Below are 18,831 nucleotides of genomic sequence, written 5' to 3' on the forward strand. Positions count from 1 at the left end.
GAATCTGTATGAGACTGAGTAGAGCGGGATAGGGCTTTTAGCCTATCTGTGTAAGGTAGATGTTTGAAGCCCTGGATTCTCCTGGTGAGGAACCTCTGTGGTCTCTCCAGCTGCTGCATGTGCTGTGTGAGGTACATGCCGAAAGGGACATTGCACTCAGTAATGGGTCTTATAAGGGGTTATGGCCTCCTTGCCCTTGGATGAGATACCCTTGCTAATGAGGTCCATGTAGAAAGCTTTCCATAAAATAGAGGCAATATAATAGTCAAAAGTCAGTTTGCTGTCAACCTGGGTGCCCAAGCCCCTGACACTGATTGCATGCTTAGGACTTTGTTATTAATGTGATAATTTGTGGGGACATCACTCTCCCCAAAGGGGATGATGATGCATTTTTTGGTGTTCAGTTTGAGGCTGTGTTTCTGGCACTAGTCATTTGTTTAGGTGAGACCCTCTTGTAGGATGTCCACATCACTAGGGGAATTGATGACAGCGCCCAACTTGCAGTCATCTGCAAACTTGGTCAGCCATAGCCCACTGGTTTTGTACCTCAGAAAAGTGTATACCAAACAACAGAGTCCCCAAGACCAATCTCTGGGGTACATTGCTTATTACAGGTCTACTGCTTAAAGTGGCTTCTCCTATTTTGACTAGGTGGTTTCTATCAGTGAGCCAGTTGGCTACCCATCTGGTAACATACAGATCAATGCCTAGTTGACAAGAGTTTATCTATTGTACCCTAGTGGGGAATAGTATTGAAGGCTTTGACCAGGTCAAGGTAAGTGTTGTGTACTGTCTTCCTGTTGTCCATAGTTTTTGTGACCGTCTCACAGAGGTCGACCAAATTCAATAGGCACGACCTCCGACAAAACCGAACTGTGTAGGATCGAGTGTTTGGAGGTTGCCAGTGTCCTTGTTAATGAGGTCCATGATCCATTCCATGGCCTTGCAGAGCAGACTAGTTAGGTTGATGGGTCTATAATTTCCTGGATCGGTGGACGCTTCATCTTTGTGCAAAGGGATAGTAGTGGCTGTCCTCCATTTGGTTGGGATGAAGCCAGTACTCTGGCTTTGGTTGAGTAGGGTAATTATCATTGCTGCAAGTTCCTGCTTGAGTTCATGTAGGATGCACCTGGGATGTTAGAGTCCCATGGAGGCAGTATTTATTGCCTTTGAGACGGCAGTGATGACTTGCTCCCTAGAGATAAGGGGGGGGGGGGTAGGTGCTGGGGATGTCCTGATTTACTAATGGGGACAAAGGAGTGAAGTTTCCACTGAACCTGTCTGCCAGCAGGTTGGCTATATCTATGGAGTTTGTATATGTGGTGTCCTTGACCACTAGTTTTATGCAGATCTGAGTGTTTCCTTTGAGATTGCGGACATATGTGAAGAAAGCCTTATGACCGTCCTAAGCCCTTAAAAAAACTGATCCTATTTACCTCAGAGCATTCAACTGTCTACAGCAGTAGTTTAAAAATAATTTCTTGTGACACCAATATAGAACTAGTAAGTCAAACTAAGCTTCTAGTTGTCCGTATTGATGACAGCTTAACATTTGATTGTCGCATAAAACAAGCAGTAAAAAAACACTTACCAAAAATTAGGTGCACTCTGTAGAGTAAAACAGTACCTTACAGATAATGCCAGGAAAAAGTATTTCTCATCCCTATACCACTTTATGCTGCTACTCTCTTGATTAATCTACAATCCACTCAACTCTCACTCTTGGAACAGTACTATAATAAGGTGGCAAAATGTGCCGCCAGTCATCATTATAGGAGAGTATAACTGCCTGGCCTAAAAAAAAAACTTCAGTGGTTAGAGCTAAGGCATTACCTTTCACTTTCCCGACTAGTCACTTCCCATTTTTGTCACTTTCCCAGCTAGTCACTTCTCATAAAGTTATCTGTTATCCAGAAAATGGCCTTGTTTAAAAAATATTCTCCAACTTTAAAACTCAAGTAGACAACTGAGATCCCCCTGACAAAATGTTATTAACTATTATAAAAGACAAGTAATCTCTGTGGCATCCCCAAAGTCTCAAAACAACCCACTAAAGTGTAGTGGATCCAAAAACAAAACAGTGTAAAAAACTTCTCTGTGTGGAAGATTTTCAGTCCATATATTTCTAGTTAGTCACTGTGTATTAATCAGATCAGACAGTAGTAGTAGAAGTAGCGAACTTAAACTTGTCTTAAGTCAAAACAAAACAAAAAATAATAATAGAAAATATATAATTGTATAGCATTATACTGCGGTAGCGTTGTCGCCTCACAGTAAGACGTTGTCCTGTTCGATTCTCAGCTAGAGTGTCTTCTGTGTGGAGACATGTGTGACTGGGCGTACCTTCATTGAAGGTTGTGCATCAGGGCCGGCAACTCAGCACGTAAAAATCTACTGCCAATCATTAGCAGACCGGAGTTCCGCTGTGGCGACCTCTAACCAGGAAAAGCCGAAACACACAACAACATATAATTGTACAGCATTACTAAGTATTCGAAAGTAATCCAAGCAAGCCAGGCAGTCTGTTTCCAGTTGAAAATCCTTTATTAAGTACACAGACAAGCAATCCAAGTAAAACAAAAATAGAGTAATAATTTTCTCACAAGCTTTCTAAATATATATATATATATATATATATATATATATATATATATATATACTTTTTATCAAGCATGGGAGTGGTTTATTGTGCTGTAAAACAAAGTGTTATTGGTACACATGTTAAATTCACATCCCTCCCCCATCAGTGTGACATTCGAGCTGGTCCTGCCCTACTTGGTAGCTGTCATAATAATATATAACCCTTATGTACTTTAAGTAAAATTCATAATGATGTGATACCTCTTATTTAACCAGATTATTAAGTAGATTACTGTTACCAAAGCAAACAACTCAGCTGGTGACTCCCTACTTCACTTTCCTGGCCAAAATCTGGAACTCGCATCCTCTGTAAGTAAGAAACACAGCAAATGCCAACTCTTTTAAGGCACAAACTGGTGAATACCTAAAAGATACCTGGATCTATGTGTGCAATTCATAGATGATAAATGTCCTGCACATTCTATTCTCATATTCTGTCTAAGCACTGTACCCTTAATTATTGGTCCACGATATATTTGTTGTCTTCTATCTATCTTAAAACATTCTATCTCACCTCTGAATACTAAGCCTCTATTTCCTCCTTTTCTGTCCTTCTACCAAGTTCTTTTCCAAATGTGTTTCATGGCTCTTTCAATGCTGCTGCTGCTATTAATTAATGGTATACTGTTTAAATGTTGTATGTTTGTTGATTACCTGTCCCTCATTATTTGTATACCTGTGTGACTATTTTCTTTATGTAATATTGGAATTTTTCTGGAACCTTTCTCCCTGGGCCTCTGCTAAAAAAAAGGGTAGCTTTCTGCCCAGCCATACTATCCTAGCAAACAAATGCAGTAAATAAAATAAATACATTTTGAAATGACATTTCATATTATTATGGATCTTAAGGAGTTCAGTTCTTACAAAAATCAAATGACCCTTTACTAGATGGACTCTTAAAACAAGGTTTATTAAATCTCACAACCACTAAAGATGTCAGAAAGTTGAAATTTTAACTTATTGTGTATTAAAACCTGGCAGCATTCTTAAATGCTTCTATTTGAATTAGGGATGGGTTCAGATGTCTGTTTAAAACTGTAATATTTTCATAGCTTTTTCATCCATTTTAAGTTGTACTCTGTGCATGTTTAGTGTAGTCCCAGAAAACACTGTCTTGTGATACATATTGTTCCTTCTGTCATATGCTGTTTTTTTATCTCTTCAGGCACCAGAAGCTGACTATCTAGAAGCATGTGTGGTGTCAGTTTTACAAATTCATGTGACACAGGAGCCAGGTGACATCCTTGTTTTTCTCACAGGACAGGTAACAATCTTACATTTGATCATTTTCTGTGTAGTTAATCATCTTTATTGCTCACAGAAAGGCCTGCTAACTCAAACCGATTTTAACATTTTCCCTTGGACTATTTGTGATGATTAAATTATTTTAACATTTGTGAGTTATGCAACTTGACTTTTCCAGTTGACTGATGCAGGCATTGCACAAACCATTTAACACTGCTGTTTGAGTGGCTTAGCCATTACCTGGAAAGCTACCCTGAACAGATGCAAGAAAATTTTACAAACGTTCACTTTTAAGTTGACATTAATCATTCTCACTGCTACTGCCTTTTGGCTATATAGATTGTTTCCTGATCAGGAAACCTCAATTGGCCAGCTTCACAAAGTTCTGTTTCCTTCCCACATCTTCACTCTGGCTGCTGATTGGACAGCCCATAGGAGGGAAGTCAACAAACCGAGTGATAAAATCTTTAGTACTTTCTTGCTGCCTCAAAGAAAAGCAACTTTGAGGCTTTAGAGGAGCTACAGTTGGCTACAAGATTCATTTCTGGTAGATAGGTCCCATAGGATAACCATTCCACAACGAAAATATTGCCTTTTTAAATATCTTGCTGTATTTTTTTTTATTATTTTCTGTGGGATACTGTCAATTTTATTAATGTCAGAGGTTTCTTTCAGAAGCGGCTATTTTTAGCACAAGGCTTATTATTGAATACTGAAGGTATTTTTTGAGAAAATGCACTGCTTTCAGACATTTTAACTGAAATGTAAGGATCTAAAGATTGTGAAGTGATTTATGTATTTCAAACACCATTTTAGTCTTTTGGTGCTTGTGCATACTTCATGACTGCTTTCCTTCATGATTTTACTGCTTGAGATATTTTGCTTGAAGCCATTATATTTAAACATTTATAGCATAAGAAGGATAAGGAAAAAGACAGCCAGTCCCCAACGCTCGTTATCACTGAGGAAGGTGAGGCACATTTGCAGCCCCCTTTTACAAGCGAGGTGGAGGTGCAGGCCTCTTTCGAGATTCTTATGGGAGTCCATCATGCTGTCTGATCCCTCCACTTCTACTCAGACCTTGGCTTTCCATCCGTCTTTCAGGTCCAGAGTCGCTCAGCAGACCTCACCTTTCAATGAGCAATCTTGTACTGGCAGTGTTCCTTCAAGGCATCAGCCTGCATTCGTTCTGCCTTTCAAAGAGTCTGGTGTCAGGATGGTGGATGTACATTGGTCTGAGAGATTATCGGAGAGGTTCTTCTTGGTTGGGCCAGGTAAAGTGACCTCTTGCCTGGAACGAAGTGCCATCTGTCAGTTGGTCTCCTTCCAAGGATGTCCCTACGAGGAAAATAAAAAAAATAAACATTTCTCATCTAAAGACATTTTGTGTATTTTATAAGAATGATTTTCTTAACTTAGCCAGGAATTTTTTGCAGACTCTCTATCCTGGAGAGCAGAAAACCATACTGGAAGACTAGGTCAGTGTATTCCTGAGGAAAATATGTCAGAGGATTCAGATATAGCCAGAGACAGGGATTTTCTTTGTCTTATTCCCAAGACTAAGACTCTGATTCTGAAGAAAGATTGTTCACTTCAACTCCATTAGAGGAGTTTTCTTTTTCTAAGACTAGATGTTTTTCATGTTTCACTGTTCCAATCCTAATTTATGGGATTAACAGCTATGGAAGCCCTTGGCCTGTCCAACTATTGGAGAATTTTCTCTTCCTCTTGAAGCCAGCAGTCTGATGTCATGACGTCTGGGTACAGAGGGAGTCGGCCAGCGCCTTGACCTCAGTTCGTTCTTGCCATCAGAGCCTGAAGCAGAGTGCTAGTCAGTGCGCTGGTCGGTCTGCAGCAAAGAACAAAGACATGGAAAGCTAAATTACCCATTGGGGAACTTCTCGTATGTTTTTGAATAATGTCAGCTAAAGTTAATAACTGTCTCCACTGTAGTAAGCAGATACCACACCGGGACTTTCATTCATTTTGTGTGACTTGTTTGGGCTCTGAACATGATGCTTCTAACTGTCTGTTCTCTACTGACTTAAATAATAGAACTGTCTAGCATAGGGCTTAACATTTTAGCCTTCATGTGCTATTTTATCTGCTGGTTAAGCTGAAATTGATCTCCCTAGGTGTAAAAAGGAAAAGCACTTCAGACTTAGGGCATCGGACAATGCTTGTTCACCTTCTCCCAGTCCTCCTAGGATTGCAATTGTCGAAGAAGGTAAAGCACCTTTGCAGCCCCATTCAGAGACCTGGTTTGTGGCACAGGCTACTGTCAAAACCCATATGGAGTCCGATTCACCACCGGGTTCCTCTGCTTTCTTACAAGCTGATGGACTTTGTTCATCATTTGGGGCCAAAAGTGCTTTGCAGGTTTTGGCTTCAAACGACGGCTCTAAAACCAATGGCAGTTCCTCTTGTCATCAGGAAATCACCTCAGCTCATCTCCCTTGGGAGTCTGTTATTTGTCCAGGTTTTAGTGCAGATGTCACGTTTGGGCCTAAGCCTAGGGACTGTCACCAAAAATCTTCATCCACCTTGCCTCAGCCTAGGCCTACCGGCTCCCAAACTCAGGCCTGTCAACAAAATCTGATTAGGTTGGCTGAGGATTTGATTTCCTTAGTCGTATCCAGATGCTTCCCTGCTGCTGAATATCTCCTCCTGGTAAAAGAAAAGGACACTTCACCCTAGGAGTTTTCAGACTTCTTTGAATCTGAGGATGATTATAATAATGAATCAGTTTTGAGGAGGGTGCAACTATTGCCTCTTATGGGGATTCTGATTCTGAGGAGAACCTTGCCTCAGCCCCCCCTCCCCAGACATTTCCTTGGGGGAAACTTTACATACCTTGAGTGAGCACTTCAAATGGGAAACTCAGGACTACCCACAATCCAAAAAGAGAATTGGGGATTTCCTAAATTTCTCTGAGCATTAACCCCTTGCCATTCTCCTAGCCCTAGAAGTGGTGAATGATGTCTTGCCAGATTTCTCTTTACAACCAGACTCCCTTCCACTGCCCCTTGGAAACTAATAGATTTTACAGGGTTCTAGATTCTCACCTTTTTAAGAACATTGTGGCAGATCCTGAAATGGTGACTCAGGCCCTTAAGGGAGCAAAATCTAGTACTTCCATAAACTCTCTTTACCAACAGATAGAGAAAGCAGAGCCTTAGACAAGTTCAGAAAGAAAGTCTACACCTCTGCTACCCTTTTCATGAGGGCTTTGAACTGCCAATTTCATATGGTGAAGTATCAGGAAACCATTTTAAACCAGATGAAACAAAAACTCATTGGGACTGAAAATAAGGCTGTCTCAAAGGAGCTGCTGGACTTATGCAACCTCTGCTTTCAGGTAGCCAAGCACTCCTTGCACTGCAACTATGATGCCCTGGAAGCTTCCAGTCTAGAAACAGTCACAAGATCCATCATTAGAAGGCATGCCTGGCTAAAGGAAAAGTCCCTTTCTGAACAAGTCAGATCCAGTCTCCTAGATGCCTCTTTGGACAAAAACTTTCTTTTTGGTCCTAAGGCTGAGGTTGTGCTTAAGAAAATGGAGGATAATACCAAATCCATGCAAACAGTCAAGGACTTTCTCCAGGTCCAGCTTCCTCATTTAAGCGGCACTTATCCTACCTGGTCCTTTCCAGCCTCCCAGTCTAAGCCTAGACATAAGAGACTTCAAAGAGAAAGGAGCCAAAGGCAGCACCATCGTCCAAAACTGTGGCAGACACTCCAGTAGGCTTGTGGGCTTCCACTCCTAGAACCTTGAAGGGCGTAATTATGTCTGACATGACACTACCTTCCCCCTCCCTCATCTTCCACCCCTCACCCTTCTTCTTCCAGGCTGGCAGGGAGACTGTCCCTCTTTCTCAAGAACCCAACCCTTAATACCAGGTATCTGTGGGTTCTGAAAATCATTCAATGCGGTTACAAACTGGGAGGGAGATTGTCCCTCTTTCTCAGGAGCCCAACCCTTAATACCAGGTATCTGTGGGTTCTGAAAATCATTGTGAGGTTACTAACTCCATTTCAAACAACCCTTAATTCATTCAGGCTTCCCAGATGTTCTCTAAAGCAAAAACCAGAGGCCTTAAACCACATATAGCTTCTGTGCACCCAAGGCTTGGTGGAATCTGTATGCACTTCTTTTACAAGGAAAAGGTTTTTACTCCATACTTTTCCTAGCTGCCAGAAGAGAAGGTACCTGGAGGCTAATTCTGGACCTGTCGAGGCTCAACCGATTCTTGCAGGTCAAATGTTAACACCACAAAAACTGCTGCCCATGATCTCTCCCAGCAACTTCTTGGTAACATTAGATCTAAAAGATGCATAGCTACACACCCCCAAAGAAGAATCTCATATGAGATTCTTATACCAGACCAGGTGTGAGACATTACCAGTTCTATGCTCTGCCCTTTTTTACTGCACCAAGGCTTTTCACAAAATGCCCTGCCCCAGTAATAGCCTTCTGCAGAACAAAGGACATTCAGACTTACTTTTACTTAGCTGCCTCATTCAGGCAACAGAGCTAGAAAAAACTCAAAGCAGATCTTCTTTACACCCAACATATACTGACTTCATTGGGGTTCACCATCAATACCCAAAAATCTGAGACCAACTCCAGAACCCAGATTGTATTCCTGGGATCTTTACTGGCCTCCTCTCTTCAGAAAGCCTTTCTTCCTCAAGACGAGGTTCCATTTCTGATTCTGTACTTCAGAAAGCGCTCCTTGTCAGGAATTGCCTCACAGCCAGAGAGCGTCTCAGAGCCCTGGGTTACATGGCTCATCCTCATGATCCCCCTGACCAGACTACATATGAGGAAACTGCAGTGATGCCAACATTCTCAGTCTCTCACCTTTAGGATTAAACTTCATCCTTCTCTCAGGAAATAGTTTGCCTGGTGGATACAAGCATGCTTCCTCAATCTGGGTCTTCCCTTCAGTGTCATCCCTCAAGGCCAAACTCTGACATGAGATATCATATATAAGTAATGTGGGAGCCCACAACAACTTTCAGACTCAAGGCAGATGGGGCTTCCAGTGCAAAAACAAACACATCAACCTAAAATAAATGATGTCAGTCCAAAAAAGCCTGATTGCCTTCAAAGAACAATGGAAACCAGGAGTCCTGCATAAACAAGTGGGGGGCTCACCCATACCCCCCTTTGTCACCTAGCCATGGACCTTTGGAAAATGGCAAACTCCCTAGGTCTGCACCTCATGGCACAGTACCTACCAGGAGAAATCAACCAATTAGCGAATCACCTCAGCAGCAGCCTGTCAGACTCCCACACATGGAAACTACATTGGGAAGTTTTTCTCAGCATAGCCAAAGAATGGTGGTGCCACAGATGGACCTTCTTGCAAACAAAAAAATACATATATGGAAAAGTTTTGCCCCAGAGCCAAAAGAATGTCAGCCTGGAAGACAGATGCCTTTTCCTTCCCTTGGACAGGCCTATTGCTCTATGCTTTCCCCCCAATACCCTTGCTCCCCAGAGTACTGCTGAAGATAAGAAAAGAAAGACCAACATCATTCTAACAGCCTCAGATTGGCCAAGGCAACACTGGTATCCCCTATTGCTCAGTCTTACCAACAGGGAACCATATCTGCTGCCACAGAGAGTGGACCTGTTAATGCAGTACCAGGGCACCATTATTTACCTCAACCTGCACACACTCAGATTGACAGCTTGGATGATATCTGGATCTCATGCAAGGGGGCACTGCTCGAAAAGCAGGTTCCTCTTCATATGATCCAAGGAGATTTGTCTAAAGTCATTAATTTCCATGTGCACAATGACCATGTCATATCTTGGCACCTGAGAAGCAGATGGCCGTCACTGTTTCTTTGCTGGATGGCACAGTGGTGCAGCAGTAGCGTTGTTGCCTCACAGCGAGAGGTTCTCTGGTTCGATTCTCTGCTGGGGTGCCTTCTGTGTGGAGTCTGCATGTCCTCCTTGTGTTCATGTGGGTATGCTCCAGTTTCCTCCCACGTTACAAAGACATGCATCTGGAGCGTTTCTCCCTGGGCCTCCACTGAAAATTGGCTTGTTCCAAGTTGGACTTTCCCGGTTAACAAATGTTAAATAAATAAAGTTAATTTGCTCAACCTGGAGAGTAGTACATCTGTTTGTCAGATTATGAAGCCGCCTAAGAATAAGACATTACCCAATGTACAGTCTGCCTTGCTGCCTTAAGGGCTTTGGCTTGCTAGTTGAGTGACCCCTTTTTGTGCTTGTTTTTTGTACAATCTGTGTGTGGTGTTTGCCTATTGGTGTGATATTGAGTGCCCTGTATACCACACTCTGAGCCTTCTGCACTCATATCTGTCAGAGTACTGTCTACATCTTTCATTTACAGAAGGCATAGGGTTTGGCAAATCATTCCTTCAGGAAATTTTAATTTGGATGACGTAATTTCAGACTAATTCTAATAGATGGATATTACTCTGTTGACTGTCAAATATTCACTGAAAAATAGTTTGGTTGATCCATAACTATATTACCAGGTCTTTGGGAATTCAATTGTTTTCTTTTTCTTGAGACTTGCATGGTTACTTTTCTGTGGAACACTGGATTCTTTGGTAGTAGGGCCTGGTTCTCTACTTTTTATTTTTAATAATATTTTTAAGAGCGGGATCAGAGCTATTGTCTGATGGGGAAAAACTGAGGAAGTACAGATCTCACCTTCCTTTGTGAATGTTCTTTTGATAAATTCGACAGAGATGAGCAGACATTTCTAAGCAATGAGTTTAAAAACCTATGCTAGAAGGCATCGCCTAGAGGTGAAAGCTATGAATAGAAGACTGCTGTCCTGACTGGTTAGATTTCAAAGATCACTGTCAGCGGCCCTAGGGCCCTTACAAACCTAGCCAAGTTCTACTCTTATTTCCATGGTCAGCATCTATTGCCCGTGTCCAAGAGGGACACAGGTGGAACCCCCGGGATGAATTTATGGTAACCCATTCAGTCATCCAGATTGCATTTGAAGAGGCCCAGTGAGGTGCTCTCTTTGACATGAAGTGGGAATCTGTTCCAAAGGTGTGTTATCCTCTGGGAGATGAGATCTGATATTAGATGTATCTGCATATGAAACATTTCCTTGTAGGTGTTACTTTTAGCACCCTTTTTGCAAGATTTTGTGAACTTTAAAACGCTCCCATTAAAGAAATTAAAATAATAATATAAACAAGGGATAACCACTGAATTAAAACTAATGTGCTTTGGATAAATTTGTGCAACTTAAAATGTCTTTTGTTTTCCAAAGACGTCTGCATTGTAAACTTGGCACACCAGCTCTAAGGAAGCATTATAGAATTCATTTAGTTACATAAGCTTACCTTTTGTGAATCATTTCTTAGCCTTTTTAAATTACAGCTAAGCTTTTTGTATTAAGTATGTTTTTACTGTATTCATTTCTGCTGTTAACATTTAACTCACCATTTACTGTTTATCTTGTTGCTCTTTGTCTGTTGTACTGCAGTTCTCCAATCAGTGGTTGAAATTACTCCTCCTAGATTAGTCCACTGTAGTAACCAACCAGCCAATCAAATAAATAAAACTGAAAGCAGCAATCATTGTGATCCTTTTCATCTTTGGTCAAAAGTAGATGAGTTGAAGTTAATTGTGTAACATGGCTGGGATGAGCAAGTGTGTGTTGAGATAACAGGACCTGCAGACAGGTTTCTAATGTTAAATATATTTTAAAGATCACTTATTGTGTCTGGTTATAGCATTCTTGACCACCTATAGAAGATGGATGGATGTGCACACTGCTAAATATCTTGTAATAGTAAACACTGTGATTGTCAGATGTCAAGTTGTATTTCTACAGAAAGGTTAGAGCCTACTTTGGTAGGTTTCATATTTATCTAGGCACTCTTAACAAAGTATGTCTCTCCAGATACTGCAGAAGATTCCCAGCCAGCTCTGTTAGCCCAGTGATGGTACCTTTCTCAAGGTTCCCACTTTAAACACACAAATAATCACAGTAAAGCATCCAGAACAAGAATTGTACATTTCATAGTATCAAAAAATGAGAACCTGAATATTTTGCATCTGTTTTCCCTGGAAATGCCTTAGCTATTTTATGTAATGGTTAAGATTCAGAGAAATAATTTTCTGTCTAGAAGTTGACATAGATAAAAGTAGATTTAAGTTAATATTTGTGTTACTTGCAGCCAGAAGTATTTAAGTGCTTTTGACTACTGCTTATTCAATAGAAGAATTCCCCACATGAATTCTTACACGTGTTACTAGGCTTGGCAGACATCAGCACACAGCAGTAAGATCAATATTATATTTATACTCTATGAGAATGTGTCATTCAGTCTGTGTTTTAGGCATGTAACTACCCGTCTGCCTGTTGTGATGTTTTCTTTTTATTCTTAGTTATTTGATCTCTCTGGTATGTTTCTGTTTATTTTGGTTTGCAGGAAGAAATAGAGGCATGCTGTGAAATGTTGCAAGAACGTTGTCGACGCCTTGGATCCAAAATTGCTGAGCTCGTTATCCTACCAATTTATGCCAATCTCCCATCAGATATGCAGGCCAAGATCTTTGAACCCACTCCGCCAGGTGCCCGAAAGGTATAGTATGTGACAGCCGCATCCTTTGTAAAGAAAACTGCAGTTATTGATTGCTATCTCACATTCTGTATGAAGAACAAGGTCATTTGGCCTGTGAAGTGTGTGTGTATTTTAGAATCCCTGTTATCAGCTGCAAAGTCTGCCTCTGCTGCCCTGTTCACAGTTCTGTGTCCACTTCACAGTTGCTCCAACTTACCAGTATTACCAGCTTTCTTGAAGATTCTTTCTATTTTCATTAGACCCTGTTCAAGAAAAAGTTTATTAAGATATTTTGGTTATTGTTTTTTTTTTCTTTATTTGAATTTGAAGTAGAGTAAAACATCCATGTTGCATCAGAACAATGTTTTTCATTAAACAATGTTTACCACATTATCATTGGTTTGATAGTATCACACGTATAAAACAAACTCATTGAAATGCTTTATATAATCTGGATTAGTAGCTACAAAACAGACATGGTAAATGTTGCATGCTTCTAACCCTGACAGATCAATTAAACAACATTAATAAATAAGAGAAGTAGGCTAGAGAAAGGGAAGGGAAAATTTGGAGATAACTGTTTTCTTGCAGAAAGAGAATCCGCAGACATACAGATCCTATAATAGAGGGGATTATGATCAAGTCTCCAATCATAGCCACGTTCTGCGTTTGAGATATAGTTGGCAAGAAATTCACCTCAAATGTGAAGCTTGAGAGGTGAATCTTGGCATTCATGTCCAGTACACGTAATCAAAGTTACGATTGGAGACCCGATCATAATTATCTGCTCCATCTACTACTGATTACATAAAAAATAAAAAAAAAATCACAAAGTGTTTTACCGGCATTGAAAGCCATTAAAGCTGTTAGCGAGCACTGGTAGAACTCATTGTGTAGCACAAGACCTAATACTAACAGTGCTTAGACAGTCATTAAGCAGTAGTTAAGCACTGATGTTCTTCGTCTTCCCTTGCTGCAGTCCTGACTATTGGGTATAGTCCGCGTCCCAGTCGGCCCGAATACCAGAGTATAAGGCTGACGTCGGTCATGGCGCCTTAGACTGACGTCAGTACGTCAGGGTACTAATGCGCATGACCGGCGCCATTTCCTCAGTCTTTTTTGCCGCATGGTCCGATGCAGAAGCAGTTTTGCGAGTGCAGGTTGGCGTTCTGAGATTTTCGAAACCGAGTTTCAGACCGAAACAGAGTTGGCTAAGTACCCGTTAGAACATTTTGGTTTTTCTTGCCTCAGTATTTAACCGGATGTCAGAAAAAGTGAATAACTGTATTTCTTGTGGGAAGCAGATACCGCATAGGGATTATCATACATTGTGTATACCTTGTTTAGGGCCTGAGCACGACGTTGTTGGTTGCCGCTCTTGTGCTAGATTTAACAAATGCACTATTAAGAGGAGGGTAGATTGTGGGACGTTAGTGTTTGGGAAGCGTTGCAATTACAATATGCCGCCGGATGCTCCGGCGCCCTTCATCCAAGAAGCGCAAGGACAAAACAGTGAAGCCTAGGGGTGAGGAACCGGCAGTCCCGGACGACGGTTCTTTAGAAGGCTCAGGGGAGCCAGAGGTTTTGCCAGGAGTCTCTATGGAGTCTCAGGCAGATACTTTACTGTTACAGGATGTGCCTCTCAGGAGGTAGGCCAGGCTGAGGGGCTTCTCAGGTAACTGTTCTTCCCTCTCTTCCCAAGGTAGTTAGGGCCTCTCCTTCTGTTGCCAAAGCTTCTTTTAGAGGTAGGCCAAGTTCAGCTTCTGTGGGGCTTCTCCTAGCATTTCGGCTCTGTGCCTAAGAAACATATGCTTAAAATGGCAGAAGATTTGATTACTCTGATTAGAGGTTCTATGCCCCGCCTGATAAGAGGCCTAGGGTGGAACAGGAGTTTGATAGTTTTGAACAGTGTTCACAGGCTTCAGAGTCTTCTGTGGAAGACTTGCAAGAGTTTCCTACTTATTCTGATTCTGATGTGGATGATTCCACTCCTACAGCTTCTCCTCCTGAGGATTTTTCATTTTCAGAGACTCTTCACTCCATGAGGGAGCACTTTAAATGGGAAGGCCAGGATTACTCTGATTCCAGGAAAAGGCTTAGGGAGTTCTTGTTTTTACCCCAGCATAGGCCCTTAGCTATTCCTCCTGTGTTGAATGTGGTGGAGAATGTTTTTGCAGAGGCTTCCCTGAACCCTGACTCCTTGCCTCCTGCTCCTGTTAAGCCTGATAGGTATTATAGGGTGCCCGAAGCTCATAAGTATTTGTTTAAGAGTCCCAGGGCGGACCCAGAAACTGTTTCTCAGGGGCCTAAAGGTGTTAAAGCTTCTGTGGTTAAAAATCCTGTACCCTCTGATAAAGAGGCAAGGGCTTTGGATAGGTGGGGTAAGAAAGTATATACTTCTTCCACTCTAGCCATGAGGGCGTTGAATTGTCAGTTTCATATGCTGAAATATCAGAATTATCTCCTTTCACAATTGAAATCTAAGGTGGATGCTTTGGCGGAAGGTATTGAGTGTAAAGAATTGCTGGATTTGGTTCATGTGTCTGAACAAGTGGGTAAGCATTCTTTGCAGTGTGGTTTTGATGCTGTTCAGGCCTCCTCGAGGGTGGCTGCTACTAGTTCTGTTCTTCGCAGACATGCCTGGTTGAAGGATCAGAATTTAGCTGAGCATGTTAAGACCAGGATTTTGGATGCTCCTTTACAGTCTGATGTGTTGTTTGGACCGCCTGTGGAAGCAGTTTTAAAGAAAATGGAGGACAAAGCTAAGTCTATGCAGACTGTCAAAGATTTTGCAGGTGCAGCCTCCGGTTTAGTAGAAATTGGCCTGCTAAGGGGTGGACATATCCTGCTTATGGTTCCCAGTCTAGGGGTAGGTCTAGACGTGGTAGGGGCAGGGCTCAAGGTTCGTTTAGGCCTAGATCAGACAGTTCACCTGCTCAGACTTCTGGTGAGGGCAGGGGTCAGCCCTTTCGTAAGCAGAACCAATGACCTGCCTTTTCAGCTGCCAGTGGATTCTCGCCTGGCAGCTCCTTTGGGAGGAAGATTGTCTCTTTTCAAAGAAAATTGGGATTTAATCACTCAAGACAGATGGGTGCTGGATATCATTCATCACGGTTACAGATTTTATTTCCACACAATGCCCCTTTCAAAGGCATGCCAGATGTTCCTCCTCCACAAAGAAAAGAGGCTCACAAGCAAGTTTCTCAGTTACTCCAGATAGGGGCCATTCAGCCAGTCCCTGTATCAGAAAGGGGCTTCGGATTTTATTCTCCTGTTCCTAGTACCAAAGAAGGGGAACACGTGGAGACCAATTTTGGATTTATCTATCCTCAACACTTATCTGGACATTCCCAAGTTCAAGATGTTGACGTTACAGCAACTGTTACCTCTGCTGGGCAAGGATCACTGGATGGTAACTTTGGATCTCAAGGAAGCCTACCTTCATGTGCCTATAAGGCTAAGTTGCAGAAAGTATCTGCGTTTCAACTGGAGATTTTCATTATCAGTTCTCTGCATTGCCCTTTGGCTTATCTACTGCCCAGAGTATTCACAAAGGTTCTGGCTCCAGTGATAGCTTACTTCAGGCTTCAAGGCATTCAAATCTATCCTTACTTGGACGACTGCCTGATTCTGGCTCAAGAAAAGGAAGACCTTCTACAGCATCTGGAATATGTCATAGCAGTGCTAAGATGCCTAGGGTATTCTGTGAACGAAATAAAGTCCAGTCTAGTACCCTCTCAAGACATGTGCTTTCTGGGTGTGAGACTGAATACAGCAGCCCAGATGGCCTTTTAACCCCGGACAAACAAAAGAGTCTGTCACTTTACTTCCATCAACTATCTCATCAGTCCGTGCTGACTGCAAGGACAGTCCTTCAAGCATTAGGGTTCATGGCATCTTGTATTCTGGTGCTTCCCAATGCCAAACTGCATATGAGGAAGCTGCAATGGTATCTCAAAATGTATGGACACAGCACTGCCAAGATTTCGACACTGTCATTCACATAATACCTTGCCTTCAAAAGGAATTCTTGTGGTGGGCTCAGGAATGTCACCTAAACAAGGGACTCTCTGTGACCCGCCAGAGGCGAGTCAGATTTTAACGACAGATGCCTCGGACACTGCTTGGGGAGCTCATCTAAATGGAAAGTGGATACAAGACAAGTGGCCTGCCAGACTACAGCATCTACATATCAACATGAAGGAGATGTTAGCAGTCCAGTTTGCATTGATGGCGTTCAAGGAGTTACTTCTTCCAGGGCAGGTGTTGATTCTAACAGACAACACAACTGTCATGTGGTACATCAACAAGCAAGGGGAACACATTCTTATCCTCTATGCAGGCAAGCAATGATTTTATGGGAGACTGCGTTAAGCCTGCAACTGACTCTTCAGGCAAGGTTTCTGCCAGGAGCACAGAACTCCCTAGCAGATGTATTAAGCAGACAAATCATGGATCCCCACGAGTGGAAACTGGATCTTCATGTATTTCAGCAATTGACAGTGTCATGGGGAACTCCAGACATAGATCTGTTCGCTTCTCCACTAAACCACCAGCTGCCAAAGTATTGCACAAAGGGGTTTCATCACACAGCTTGGAAAGTGGATGCTCTGTCTTTCAGTTGGAAAAACCTTCATGTCTATGCCTTTCCACCTCTGCCTCTTCTTCCAAAGGTATTATTAAAGGTCAGACAAGACAGGCCAAGGATGATTTTGATAGCTCCAGATTGGCCTCGGCAACACTGGTACCCACTTCTAAGGAGTCTTGTAAAGAAGCCTCCATGGCCTTTACCTCTGATTCCTCATCTGTTATCTCAGAAGGACGGTCATCTGCTCAATGTCAAGCTTCAATCTCTTCATCTCACAGCTTGGCATATTCTGTGTTGAAGCACAGCAGGTCTCAGCTTCCTCAACAAGTTTTAAATGTGATTATGGAAGCTAGAAGGCCTAGTACTAGGAGAGTGTATGAGAAAAATGGAAGAGATTTTTATTTTGGAGTACAGCAAAGAATTTGGAGATTTCAGAGCCTAATTTGAGTGTGGCTCTTCAATATCTTACTGAATTATTGGACAAAGGTTTGTCCTTCTCTTCCATAAAGATTCATGCTGCAGCAATTTCAGCTCACTATGATTGTGACCCACCTTTGTTTTCGCATCCTTTGTTCAAGCAGTTTCTTAGAGGGGCAAAGAATATAAGACCCCCACGTGAGCTCCTACTCCTGCTTGGGATCTCAATTTTGTGTTGGAAAAACTTACTCTACAACCTTTTGAGCCTGCAGCTACTGCTGAATTGAAATATTTGTCATGGAAGACTGCTTTTCTGTTGGCTATTACTTCTGCAAGAAGGGTGTCTGAGTTGCAGGCCCTTATGGCAGTAGAGCCCTTTTGGTTTTCCATAAGGACAGGGTTTCATTACGTACTAATCCTTCCTTTATGCCTAAGGTGGTTTCTAGTGTGGCTTTAAACCAAACTATTCATTTGCCTACGTTTTTGCAGATCCTCAAAATAAAGGGGAAAAGATTTTGCACACTTTAGATGTACACAGGCAATTGCTATTATTTGAGCAGGACTAAGAATTTTAGGCAGTCTCAGCAGTTACTTGTTTCTTTTGCTTTGAGTTCACAGGGCAAGCCTGTGTCAAAACAAACTATTTCTAGGTGGATTGGCTTTTGCATTGCTTTTTGTTATTCCCATCATGGCAAAGAGGTTCCAGCTGGGATTAGGCCTCATTCCACTAGGGCTACTGCCACTTCAACAGCATTTCTAAGGGGGGTGGCAACTAAGGATATTCTGGAAGCAGCTACTTGGAGTTCAGTGCATACTTTCTCTAGGCATTATCACCTGCCTATATACTCTAAGACTAGGGCTGGTTTTGCCTCAGCTGTTTTACAGGGCATGTTGTCAGCTCCTGCTACTTTATAATTTGCCAGCCTCCCTTACCTCTGCTTTGGGATTCTACCCAATAGTCAGGACTGCAGCAAGGGAAGACGAAGAACATAGTACAGTTTTGTACCTACCATAAATGTAGATGTTCGAGGATTCCCTTGCTGCAGTCCAATTTACTCTCCCTCCTTCCCTCTGTGTTTGGGGTGGTTGTGTAGGTGAGTTTACATGCTTATATTTTTGTATATATTGTTGTATATATTGTACATGTTTTTTGGTGCAGGTTGTTTTGGGACTTGTCTTTTTGGGTCTTCTGACATCTGGGGCAAGAAAAGACTGAGGAAATGACGTCGGTCATGCGCATTAGTACCCTGACGTACTGACGTCAGTCTAAGGCGCCATGACCGACGTCAGCCTTATACTCTGGTATTCGGGCCGACTGGGACGCGGACTATACCCAATAGTCAGGACTGCAGCAAGGGAATCCT

The 18,831-nt window shown here is 42.2% G+C and overlaps 1 protein-coding gene across 2 annotated transcripts in view; it reads left to right on the top strand.

Annotated features, from left to right (window-relative positions):
• The window catches only part of DHX16 (DEAH-box helicase 16), a 983,432-nt gene that overhangs the window by 539,812 nt on the left and 424,789 nt on the right, over window positions 1-18,831 (top strand). For both annotated transcript variants that reach the window (XM_044084487.1, XM_044084486.1), the window contains exons 12-13: window positions 3,806-3,904; window positions 12,331-12,483. In XM_044084487.1, the coding sequence (XP_043940422.1) occupies window positions 3,806-3,904; window positions 12,331-12,483 (252 nt within the window). The remainder of the gene's footprint in view (window positions 1-3,805; window positions 3,905-12,330; window positions 12,484-18,831) is intronic.

This window comes from Protopterus annectens, chromosome 9.part0, assembly GCF_019279795.1.
Source record: "Protopterus annectens isolate FY-2018-M chromosome 9.part0, PAN1.0, whole genome shotgun sequence".
NCBI classification, from domain to species: domain Eukaryota; kingdom Metazoa; phylum Chordata; order Ceratodontiformes; family Protopteridae; genus Protopterus; species Protopterus annectens.